The sequence below is a fragment of the Notolepis coatsorum genome (genome assembly GCF_963971535.1).
Source record: "Notolepis coatsorum genome assembly, chromosome: 12".
Taxonomy (NCBI): Eukaryota; Metazoa; Chordata; class Actinopteri; order Aulopiformes; family Paralepididae; genus Notolepis; species Notolepis coatsorum.
In genome coordinates, this window is record NC_140176.1 from 5,401,935 (window position 1) to 5,414,478 (window position 12,544).

The 12,544-nt window shown below is 48.3% G+C and overlaps 1 protein-coding gene across 1 annotated transcript in view; it reads left to right on the plus strand.

Moving 5' to 3' along the window:
• Positions 1 to 6,973: 6,973 nt before the first annotated feature.
• Positions 6,974 to 12,544, plus strand: part of LOC311238167 (clavesin-1-like) — a gene marked incomplete at both ends in the record, with an annotated part of 13,378 nt that continues 7,807 nt past the window's right edge. The window contains 2 exon segments of the mRNA XM_084326180.1: positions 6,974 to 7,072; positions 10,080 to 10,250. Coding sequence (XP_084182306.1) covers positions 6,974 to 7,072; positions 10,080 to 10,250 — 270 coding nt within the window.

A 12,544-nucleotide genomic window follows, 5' to 3' on the forward strand; every position in this document is an offset into this window, starting at 1 on the left:
TTGTGGAGCTCCCTCTGGTGCAGGGACGTGCACAGGACTTTAGAGGGGCAGGTGCTCAAAGGCTGAAAAGGGCACTGGGCCTGTGCTATTTTTGGGGGCCCTTTTTGGGCGGGGAGGGGCCTTTTTATGCTTTTTGGGGGGTTTTCAAGTTTCAAGTTCAAGTTTCTTTATTAGTTGTCATACAGAAGTACAGAATACTTTTATACAAAATGCTTCTTTCTGTTACGCTCCAGAGACTGTGCTATAGGCAAAAATAGATAAGTATAAAATAAAATAAGTATAACAAGTATAAAATAGAAGTCACGTACGTAGACACAAGTGTTCAGTATGTACATTGTACATATGTACAATGTTCAATGCAGAGTAGAAGTAACTGAGTTACCATACAATATAGTATATATACTATACAATATACTAATATACAATATACTATATAGTGCAAAGGAGAAATGGGATGAGGTACAATTTAGGTACAATTTACAGTAAGGTGTAATGAGGTATGGGTTGTAGTGCAAATTCTTTACCAATAAATATAAAGTGTGTTTAGGTGTTCTAAAGTGTAAAGTGGGTGCTGCAGTGAGTTGTTTGTTTAAAGTGAGTGTGTGCGTGTGGATGTGTGTGCATTTGATGGTTGTTACATAGTGTTATTGTTCGTTGAGCATCCTGATGGCCTGGGGATAGAAGCTTCTTCTGAGTCTCTCTGTGCTTGCCATGAGACTCCGGTATCGCTTGCCTGACCGCAGAAGTTCAAAGAGGCAGTTGTTTGGGTGGCTGGGGTCTTTGATAATTCTCTTAGCCTTACCCATACTGCTTGTTGTAAATGTTCTGGAGAGTGGGAAGCCCACCTCCAATTGTGCACTCGGCTGAACGGGCCACTCTCTGTAGTCTGCTTTGGTCTTGTGCAGTGCTATTCCCAAACCAGGAGGTGATATTGCCAGTCAGGATGCTCTCTATTGTACATGAGTAGAAGTTCTTAAGGATCATCTGACTGACTTGGAACTTCCATAGGCGCCTGAGGAAGTAGAGGCCAGGTGAGAAGAGAGCCACTGGCTGTCTCCACATGTGTCGGAGGAAGCGTGTGGTGGACTTCAGGGTTCCCTTGTACCGACCAGTAGGAGGAACATGCGCACAACAACCAGGTAGGGGAGGGGGGGAATTGGCATAACGACTAAATTGGGATGGGGAGAACATTTTTAAAATCAGGCGGAGAAAAAGAGGATTAAAAAAAAAAAAGCGCACCTACGGGTGGCTGCAATTCGAAACTGGCCCCTGTACACATCCAACCCCCCCCCACCCAACCCCCAGTTTCTTCCCCCTCAAATATACTCTCTTTTAGAAACTCTAAAATATTCACGGGTATTCACGGGTGTTTACATTTTTATTTTGTTTTCTATTTTATTTTATTTTATACATATATAGTTTTTGTTTTTTGTTTTGCATATATATATATTTTTTTTCCTTTTCTTTTTTATGTTTAAAATAGTACACTCATTTGAGTAGTGGAAAAGGGGTAGGATTAAATAAGTGTATACTTCTTCCTACTCCTTTTCGAACATGCAGATTGAGTTGTTTTGCTTTTTGTTATTGTTTGTTGTATTCATTGCATGTTCGAAATAAAGAAATCAAATCAACTCTGTCTCCTAAACAGTATTGTATATTTGTATGTCGTGTATGTCATAAATGTTATGATGAATTGAAAATGGGGGACCCTGATGTAAACAAGACAAAAGTCTTTCTCTGGTCTGCATCCTCTTAACAATTGTGTGTATTGAGCTGTACTGTACTGTACCCATTCTGCAATCTTTAATACAATTTTCAATCAATCAAACAAGCAGCAATGATACAGAAGGTACTCAAGGTAGCCTACACAAGGCACACAGTACTGAAATATAAATACTAAAATGCAACATAACAGTAAACATAGCAACAGTCATACATATATGGTGCAAATATACAAGATACACATAACATAATTCACATAGTATGGTGCAAATACACAAGATACACAGACATGGAATTGTACTAAAATACTAAGGATACTAAATACAGGAGAAAACGGCAGCAACCAGGGAAAGGGATACGAACCCAGGTTAGGGTAAGGGATGACAAGCGAAAACCTATATAGCAGAAATCAGGGAAGAAAAGCAATATTGGAACAATGACTTTTGATTTGAAAATGTTTGCTGAGGTTGCAACCCTGATGAAAGCTGGCAGTGCATTCCACAAGGTGGGTGCACAAAATGAGAACGCAGTCTCCCCAAATCTTTTCTTGTGAATGTGTCGTATACAGAGAAGGCCATGAGCATCAGAAGTGATGTTCACTAATGTGATGGTAGTGTGATGTACAGACCCCCACATTGATACACATTACAGACCCCCACATTGATACACATTAGTCTAGAGACCCCCACATTGATACACATTATACTACAGACCCCCACATTGATACACATTATGCTACAGACCCCACATTGATACACATTATACTACAGACCCCCACATTGATACACATTATACTACAGCCCCCACATTGATACACATTATGCTACAGACCCCCACATTGATACACATTATACTAGAGACCCCCACATTGATACACATTATGCTACAGACCCCCACATTGATACACATTAGACTACAGACCCCCACATTGATACACATTAGACTACAGACCCCCACATTGATACACATTATACTAGAGACCCCCACATTGATACACATTATGCTACAGACCCCCACATTGATACACATTAGTCTAGAGACACCCACATTGATACACATTATGCTACAGCCCCCACATTGATACACCATTAGACTGCAAACATTTGAAACCTATTTGAGTATATAGTCATTCTACAGTATATTCTCTCTTATTATGGCTAAATTTTTGTGAAATTATATTACCCATTTTTCTGAAGACCCTCTGACTGGGGAGGGGAGGGGAGGGGAGGGGACCCCTGGCTGTCGTCGAGAACCCCTGCTGTTCTAGCAGCTCACGCGTGTGTGTGTGTGCGCGCGCGTGTGTGAGACTGCGCGGGCACGTAAAAGCCTCCAGCCAGTCGGTCGGTCCCAGAGAGAGGCGCACACACACACCACAGCTGGGAGCGCGCATGGCCCTCCGTTAAAGAACGGGTCACACCATCATCACACTCACACACACAAGACACACACACGCATAATACACACACACTCACATCCTCGCACTCCGGGAGGGAGAGGAGTACCGTTTCAGCACCGACGTCAATGGTAACAATGCCGAATCGCATCGTAAAGGATTACTTTTGATCATTGGACTCGGAGGTGTTTTTGTCTCGCGGCCGGGATATATATAATTTGATCGTTGCTGCTGGAATAATCACCGATGGACGCGGTCCCGATCCCGATCCCGAACAGCAGCAGCAGCAGGCCGACGGGTGTTCGGTGCAGGTCCGTTACCGTTACTCTCCACCTAATAGCGGCTCCGCGGCGGCAGCGCAGGGCGTGACGACGGGCTCTACTCTGTCTCTGGGTATATATTTCACTATTCATCTCAAATCATTAGGGTGAAATAATATGCATTTATTATGGGGGGATATTTCTGCCCGTCTTTTCCCCCGTTTGATCATGTCGGTCGGGGCAGCAGCAGGTTTGAAACAGATTGTTTGTGGTGGTGGTGGGTGGTGGTGGTGGTGGGCGCGTCATCTGACGCAACTGATGAGAGTGGCAGATGGAGGACGAGAGGGGATCTGATGGGAGAGGAGAGGAGAGGACAAGAGAGGAGAGGAGAGGAGGGAGGAGGAGGGGATCTGGTGGGAGAGGAGAGGACAAGAGAGGAGAGGAGAGGAGGAGAGGAGGGGAGGGAGGAGGGGAGACGAGAGGAGAGGAGAGGAGGGAGGAGGGGATCTGATGGGAGACGAGAGGAGAGGACAAGAGAGGAGAGGAGATGAGGGAGGAGGAGGGGAGATGAGGGAGGAGGAGGGGAGAGGACAAGAGAGGAGAGGGGATGAGGGAGGAGGAGGGGAGAGGACAAGAGAGGAGAGGAGAGGAGGGAGGAGGAGGGGAGGGAGGAGGAGGGGAGCCCCCCCCCCCCCTCCCGGGCATCACACAACATGAAATACAACGCTTTTCTTTTCCATAATGTTAAGTGAATTATGATGACGGGACAACTATATACCTGCCCGCCAACACATTGTAAAAATTTGTACAAATCGTCTTCTTACCTTATATATATAGCAGGCATCACATGCGATACATACAAGCTTCTGCACTGCTATTGTTATTATCCTGGACAAAGATCACGTTTTTAGGCCACATTATATAGCTTCATTATTCCGGATAAAGACAGACAGCATCTGGCAGCCTGATCATAATAACCCGGCGGCTAGCCCTGCTATAGCTCCACAGAGCTGCATGCTATTGGGCTACATGCAGCGCTGATGCCCCATGGGCTGCATGGCTCAGACCCTGCCAAGCCAACCCCTCTGGGATCATATGTCGCAGTGAATGGATACACGTGTAGTGTACATTACTATTATTATCATTATTACTATTATTATTATTATTATTATTATTATTATTAAATAATATTATTATTATTATTATTATTATTATTATTATTATTATTATTATTATTATTATTATTATTATTATTATTATTATTATTATTATTATTATTATAAACTAGCACTTGACATCAAAACATAGAAGAACAATTCAACTGAAAGTGTGTGTGTGTGTGACGTATATGTGTGTGTGTGTGTGTGTGTGTGTGTGTGTGCGTGTGTGTGTGTGTGTGCGTGTGTGCGTGCGTGTGTGTGTGTTTCTTCAACACCTCTGATATGTAGATTCATATGTTGCAGTGTCAGCTTGTGGTTAAGAGGAGCATTCTGTTGTGTTGTGTTGTGTTGTGTTCTGTTCTGACCTCTTCTGATCTGATATGTTCTGTTCTGATATGTTCCCCCCCCCCCAATGTACAGTTTCTTCCCCTTCGGATGTATAAATTTTTTTATGATCTCTTTTTACTACACAGTTCTGTATATCTGTATGTCTCGTATGTCATAAATGTCCTGATGAATTTAAAATGGGGGGACCCCGATGTAAACAAGACGAAGGTCTTTTTCTGGTCTTCATCCTCTTAGCAGTTTGTTTTGTATTGGGCCGTATACTGTATTGTATACCCATTCTGCAATCTGTTAATAATGTTTTCAATCAATCAATCTGATCTGTTCTGTGATCTACTCTGTTCTGTTATTGTTCTATAGGTTGAGGAGACTCACACAACAGACCACCAAGCCGCCCCACACGACCTTCCTGTGACCCGGAAGTGGACGTGGTGAGTTGTGACAGTAATGTGTAGAGGAACAAAGACTAAACCCCAGGATCTACCTGGCAACTCTCCGTAAAGGTCAAAAAGGACGCAGGCTTGTAAAATGAAAGACTTTCCTTTCTTTCTCTCCCTCCTGTATCGTTCCTCCAACACTGTCCCTCTTACGACTCCCGGATCCCACCGACCCCTGCTTCTCTAAAGGGACATTCCACCTTTTTCAGACAACGATCACACGCAGACACACGCATTGGGATTGTACTTGAATGAGGATTTGGTCTGAAGGAGGAGAAGAAAAAGCGTCCTTCTTCTAACCCACGGCATCTCACTCCTCCTCCTCCTCTTCGCGATGAAGAGTGTCGCCTGTGTGTGTGTGTTTTCTTTCACACACTCAAAAAAGAAACGTGGAACCTTGTCACCTTAGATACTGTGACGGTATCTTCTTGTAACTGATAGGAACCCTGTGTGTGTGTGTGTGTGTGTGTGTGTGTGTGTGTGTGTGTACTGCACCTCCACATGAGGACAGAGGTGCACGGCAATACCTGTGAGGACAGCTCTTATACCTTAGAGGCCACCTTTTAAAACCAAAATATACCTTCAATATACAACCCGATATACAAGATCACAGCGAGCGAGATTGTTTGTTTATCAGCTTTAAGTGTCCTGTCTCGTATAGAGCTATAGTGAGGGACGTTCTGAATGGGAAGCTATAAAGATGGAGCCGGTGTTATTGTAGTCGACTGGATGTATAGTAACCACCAGTGCTTTCAGAGATTAACCAGACAATTCTACTTTGTAGTAAAAAAAAAAAGCCAAAATATGTTCAGGAAGCAACGAAAAAACAACCTGAATTGAAGACACACTGGCTATACCTGCCGAAAAGTGAGTTGTAGAAGCGTTTTGGTTGGTGAACGGTGACAGTTCAAGTCCCGACACGTGAATTCCTTTTTCCAGTTGGAACACAGTGACCGTGTGTGGAGCGAGCAGGCTACCTGAGGGGGCTACCTGAGGGGGCTACCTGAGGGGGCTATACCTGAGGGGGCTACCTGAGGGGGCTACCTGAGGGGGCTACCTGAGGGGGCTATCTGAGCGGGGCTATACCTGAGGGGGGCTATCTGAGCGGGCTACCTGAGTGGGCTACCTGAGCGGGCTACCTGAGGGGGCTACCTGAGGGGGCTACCTGAGCTCAGAGGGGTCAGTTGGGGAGCGTGTTGACGACGAATCAGGTGTTGTTGCTCGACCAACTGTATTATGACTTCAGAAGCCTTTGAATGAGCGCATGCGTGAAGTAACTATAACTAACTAACAAACCAACCAACCCACCCACAGTCTGCAGTATAGTTATAGCAGCCTCTCTAATGACTGTTTGATAATAAAACTTCTCTTCTATTCATCGACACTGAGACAACATGGACGGCAAACTGAACCAAGTCGACTCCCACCGCGTCAGACAGAGAGACACCGTGTAAGGAAGAGAGAGAGAGAGAGAGAGAGAGAGAGAGAGAGAGAGACAGAGAGAGAGAGAGAGAGGGAGGGAGAGACAAAGAGAGGTCCCTCGGCCTCCTCGACCAGCAGTATTGAAGTGTGCAGTATATATCCTTGTGTCCAGCGAGGGGGTTTTCACATCGACATCACGCCGGCTGGAGGACCAAAACGACCGACGGCCACAAGATGACCCACCTGCACGCCTGCCTGAGCTCGGACACCACAGAGAAGGCTCGCCTGGAGCTGAACGAGAACCCAGACACACTGCACCAAGATATACAGCAGGTATACTATCATACTTATACAATAATATGAGACAATTCAAACTGAATGATGAGGAAATGATGTTCACGAGGTACAGGTGTAACGGATATGTACCGCGATAGTGTGACTACGGTACATGGAAGTAAAACTCACTCCCCAGAGGCATCCAAACTGAGCGCTTAGGGAGGAATTCCTTTCTTGGCGCAGCGGTTTGTGTTGCTGGACCCGGTGCGGACGCCCGGGGTTCGACTCCCACTCAAGGCATGGTTGAAATAGTGGCAGGTTCAGCGTTGGACCGGCTACACAGGGATGAGGAAGGGATTTGACATTCACGGGTGTTTACATTTTTATTTTATTTCTTTCATGTTTTACATATATAGTTTTTGTTTTTTGTTTTGCATATATATATATATATTTGTTTTGTAAAGTTTTAAATTAGTACACATTTGAGTAGTGGAAAAGGGGTAGGATAAATTCACTTAAATAAGTGTATACTTCTTCCTACTCCTTTTCGAACATGTCAATTGAGTTATGTTTTGCTTTTGTTTATTTTTTTATATTTTCTTCCATTTAATTTCTTAAGATCAATCATTTGTTTTGATTTTATATATATATATATTTTTATCCACTTTTTTCTCCTCTTTTAAATCTTTTTCTCCCATCCCAATTTTGCCGTGCCAATTCTCCCCTCCCCTGTCTTGAACGTTGCTCGCATGTGCCCCCCACTGGCCGGTTGTAGGGAGGATAGAAGCCCATCGCATGTCCCCTCCGATACATGTGTAGGCAGCCAGTCGCATCTTTTCACCTGCCAGCGCGGACTCTCATTTGGCGAGGAGTAACGTGTGGGAGGCTCACACTGCCCCCGCCATTTTCTTGTCTCTGCTGTGCAGGCGTCCCCCAACCGACCTGTAGGAGTCGCTAGTGTCCACAACGTCCAGGTTACCACCCCATCGACTTCCCACCCGCTAACTCTGCCAATTGAGTTCGTATGACGGCCGGCCCAAGCCGGAGGCAACGCCGACAGCCGGTTATTCGATACCGGTGTCTCTTGCGTTGGTGACGAGCGCAATGTCCGCTGCGCCACCCATCCGCCCCCTGATTTTATATTGTTTGTATTTATTTACATGTTTCGAAATAAAGATTTCAAATCAAATCAAATCAAATACTACACTTAGTAGCCTCACATGTCCGACCCATGGGACGTATGCAAGCTAGCTCTAGATATACTGCAGGGACACTCCAAGGTTCTAGATGTAGATACACTCCAAGGTTCTAGATGTAGATACACTCCAAGGTTCTAGATGTAGATACACTCCAAGGTTCTAGATGTAGATACACTCCAAGGTTCTAGATGTAGATACACTCCAAGGTTCTAGATGTAGATACACTCCAAGGTTCTAGATGTAGATACACTCCAAGGTTCTAGATGTAGATACACTCCAAGGTTCTAGATGTAGATACGCCTCAAGGTTCTAGATGTAGATACACTCCAAGGTTCTAGATGTAGATACGCTCCAAGGTTCTAGAGTAGATACACTCCAAGGTTCTAGATGTAGATACACTCCAAGGTTCTAGATGCAGGAACACTTCAAGGTTCTAGATGTAGACACACTCCAAGGTTCTAGATGTAGATACACTCCAAGGTTCTAGATGTAGACACACTCCAAGGTTCTAGATGTAGATACACTCCAAGGTTCTAGATGTAGATACACTCCAAGGTTCTAGATGTAGATACACTCCAAGGTTCTAGATGTAGATACACTCCAAGGTTCTAGATGTAGATACACTACAAGGTTCTAGATGTAGATACACTCCAAGGTTCTAGATGTAGATACGCTCCAAGGTTCTAGATGTAGATACATTACAAGGTTCTAGATGTAGATACACTCCAAGGTTCTAGATGTAGATACACTCCAAGGTTCTAGATGTAGATACACTCCAAGGTTCTATATGTAGATACACTCCAAGGTTCTAGATGTAGATACACTCCAAGGTTCTAGATGTAGATACACTCCAAGGTTCTAGATGTAGATACACTCCAAGGTTCTAGATGTAGATACACTCCAAGTTTCTAGATGTAGATACACTCCAAGGTTCTAGATGTAGATACACTCCAAGGTTCTAGATGTAGATACACTCCAAGGTTCTAGATGTAGATACACTCCAAGGTTCTAGATGTAGATACACTCCAAGGTTCTAGATGTAGATACACTCCAAGGTTCTAGATGTAGATACACTACAAGGTTCTAGATGTAGATACACTCCAAGGTTCTAGATGTAGATACACTCCAAGGTTCTAGATGTAGATACACTCCAAGGTTCTAGATGCACAGCAGGTAAAAAAAGGAAATTAACCTTTTAGTAAACCAGGTACCATTTGTAAATGACCAAATAAAGGCATGTTAACCTGCTCTTGTGTGGCAGTGAAAGGGTTAACTTTATGTGTATTGTCACAGTGAAAGGGTTAACTTTCTGTCGGGTGGCAGTGAAAGGGTTAACCTGCCGTTGGGTGGCAGTGAAAGGGTTAACCTTCCGTTGTGTGGCAGTGAAAGGGTTAACCTGCTGCTGTGTGGCAGTGAAAGGGTTAACCTTCTGAGTATCGTCGCATGAGTGAAAGGGTTAACCGGGTTTGGTAGTGCGGCAGTGAAAGGGTTAACCCGCCGTCGGGTGGCAGTGAAAGGGTTAACCTTCCGTCGTGTGGCAGTGAAAGGGTTAACCTGCTGCTGTGTGGCAGTGAAAGGGTTAACCTTCTGAGTATCGTCGCAGTGAAAGGGTTAACCGGGTTGGTAGTGCGGCAGTGAAAGGGTTAACCCGCTGTCGGGTGGCAGTGAAAGGGTTAACCTGCCGTAGTGTGGCAGTGAAAGGGTTAACCCGCTGCTGTGTGGTGGCAGTGAAAGGGTTAACCTTCTGAGTATCGTCGCATGAGTGAAAGGGTTAACCGGGTTGGGCAGTGAAAGGGTGATTTAACGATGATTCGTTATTATGATGACGACGGTGAACGACCTCCGACCTCTGACCCCGCCCGCAGGTGCGGGACATGATCGTGACGAGGCCGGACATCGGGTTCCTGCGGACGGACGACGACTTCATCCTGCGCTTCCTGCGCGCCCGGAAGTTCGACCAGGCGGAGACCTTCAGGCTGCTGGCCCAGTACTTCCAGTTCAGGCAGCAGAACCTGGACATGTTCCAGAGCTTCAAGGTGCCAGAGGGTGGGGGGTTCTGGAGAGAGGGTGGGGGGTTCTGAAGAGAGGGTGGGGGGTTCTGGAGAGAGGGTGGGGGGTTCTAGAGAGAGGGTGGGGGGTTCTAGAGAGAGGGTGGGGGGTTCTGGAGAGAGAGGGTGGGGGGTTCTAGAGAGAGGGTGGGGGGTTCTAGAGAGAGGGTGGGGGGTTCTGGAGAGAGGGTGGGGGGTTCTAGAGAGAGGGTGGGGGTTCTAGAGAGAGGGTGGGGGGTTCTAGAGAGAGGGTGGGGGGTTCTAGAGAGAGGGTGGGGGGTTCTGGAGAGAGGGTGGGGGGTTCTGGAGAGAGGGTGGGGGGTTCTAGAGAGAGGGTGGGGGGTTCTAGAGAGAGGGTGGGGGGTTCTAGAGAGAGGGTGGGGGGTTCTGGAGAGAGGGTGGGGGGTTCTAGAGAGAGGGTGGGGGGTTCTGGAGAGAGGGTGGGGGGTTCTGGAGAGAGAGGGTGGGGGGTTCTAGAGAGAGGGTGGGGGGTTCTGGAGAGAGGGTGGGGGGTTCTAGAGAGAGGGAGGGGGGTTCTGGAGAGAGGGTGGGGGGTTCTAGAGAGAGGGTGGGGGGTTCTGGAGAGAGAGGGTGGGGGGTTCTAGAGAGAGGGTGGGGGGTTCTGGAGAGAGGGTGGGGGGTTCTAGAGAGAGGGTGGGGGGTTCTAGAGAGAGAGGGTGGGGGGTTCTGGAGAGAGGGTGGGGGGTTCTAGAGAGAGAGGGTGGGGGGTTCTAGAGAGAGAGGGTGGGGGGTTCTAGAGAGAGGGTGGGGGGTTCTGGAGAGAGGGTGGGGGGTTCTAGAGAGAGGGTGGGGGGTTCTAGAGAGAGAGGGTGGGGGGTTCTAGAGAGAGGGTGGGGGGTTCTAGAGAGAGAGGGTGGGGGGTTCTAGAGAGAGAGGGTGGGGGGTTCTGGAGAGAGGGTGGGGGGTTCTAGAGAGAGAGGGTGGGGGGTTCTAGAGAGAGAGGGTGGGGGGTTCTAGAGAGAGGGTGGGGGGTTCTGGAGAGAGGGTGGGGGGTTCTAGAGAGAGGGTGGGGGGTTCTAGAGAGAGAGGGTGGGGGGTTCTAGAGAGAGGGTGGGGGGTTCTAGAGAGAGAGGGTGGGGGGTTCTGGAGAGAGGGTGGGGGTTCTAGAGAGAGAGGGTGGGGGGTTCTAGAGAGAGAGGGTGGGGGGTTCTAGAGAGAGAGGGTGGGGGGTTCTAGAGAGAGGGTGGGGGGTTCTAGAGAGAGGGTGGGGGGTTCTAGAGAGAGAGGGTGGGGGTTCTAGAGAGAGGGTGGGGGGTTCTAGAGAGAGAGGGTGGGGGGTTCTAGAGAGAGGGTGGGGGGTTCTAGAGAGAGGGTGGGGGGTTCTAGAGAGAGGGTGGGGGGTTCTAGAGAGAGGGTGGGGGGTTCTAGAGAGAGGGTGGGGGGTTCTAGAGAGAGGGTGGGGGGTTCTAGAGAGAGGGTGGGGGGTTCTAGAGAGAGGGTGGGGGGTTCTAGAGAGAGGGTGGGGGGTTCTAGAGAGAGGGTGGGGGGTTCTAGAGAGAGGGTGGGGGGTTCTAGAGAGAGGGTGGGGGGTTCTAGAGAGAGGGTGGGGGGTTCTAGAGAGAGGGTGGGGGGTTCTAGAGAGAGGGTGGGGGTTCTAGAGAGAGGGTGGGGGGTTCTAGAGAGAGGGTGGGGGGTTCTAGAGAGAGGGTGGGGGGTTCTAGAGAGAGGGTGGGGGGTTCTAGAGAGAGGGTGGGGGGTTCTAGAGAGAGGGTGGGGGGTTCTAGAGAGAGGGTGGGGGGTTCTAGAGAGAGGGTGGGGGGTTCTAGAGAGAGAGGGTGGGGGGTTCTAGAGAGAGGGTGGGGGGTTCTGGAGAGAGGGTGGGGGGTTCTGGAGAGAGAGGGTGGGGGGTTCTAGAGAGAGGGTGGGGGGTTCTGGAGAGAGGGTGGGGGGTTCTAGAGAGAGGGAGGGGGGTTCTGGAGAGAGGGTGGGGGGTTCTAGAGAGAGGGTGGGGGGTTCTGGAGAGAGGGTGGGGGGTTCTAGAGAGAGGGTGGGGGGTTCTAGAGAGAGAGGGTGGGGGGTTCTAGAGAGAGAGGGTGGGGGGTTCTAGAGAGAGAGGGTGGGGGGTTCTAGAGAGAGAGGGTGGGGGGTTCTAGAGAGAGGGTGGGGGGTTCTAGAGAGAGAGGGTGGGGGGTTCTAGAGAGAGAGGGTGGGGGGTTCTGGAGAGAGGGTGGGGGGTTCTGGAGAGAGGGTGGGGGGTTCTGGAGAGAGGGTGGGGGGTTCTGGAGAGAGGGTGGGGGGTTCTAGAGAGAGAGGGTGGGGGG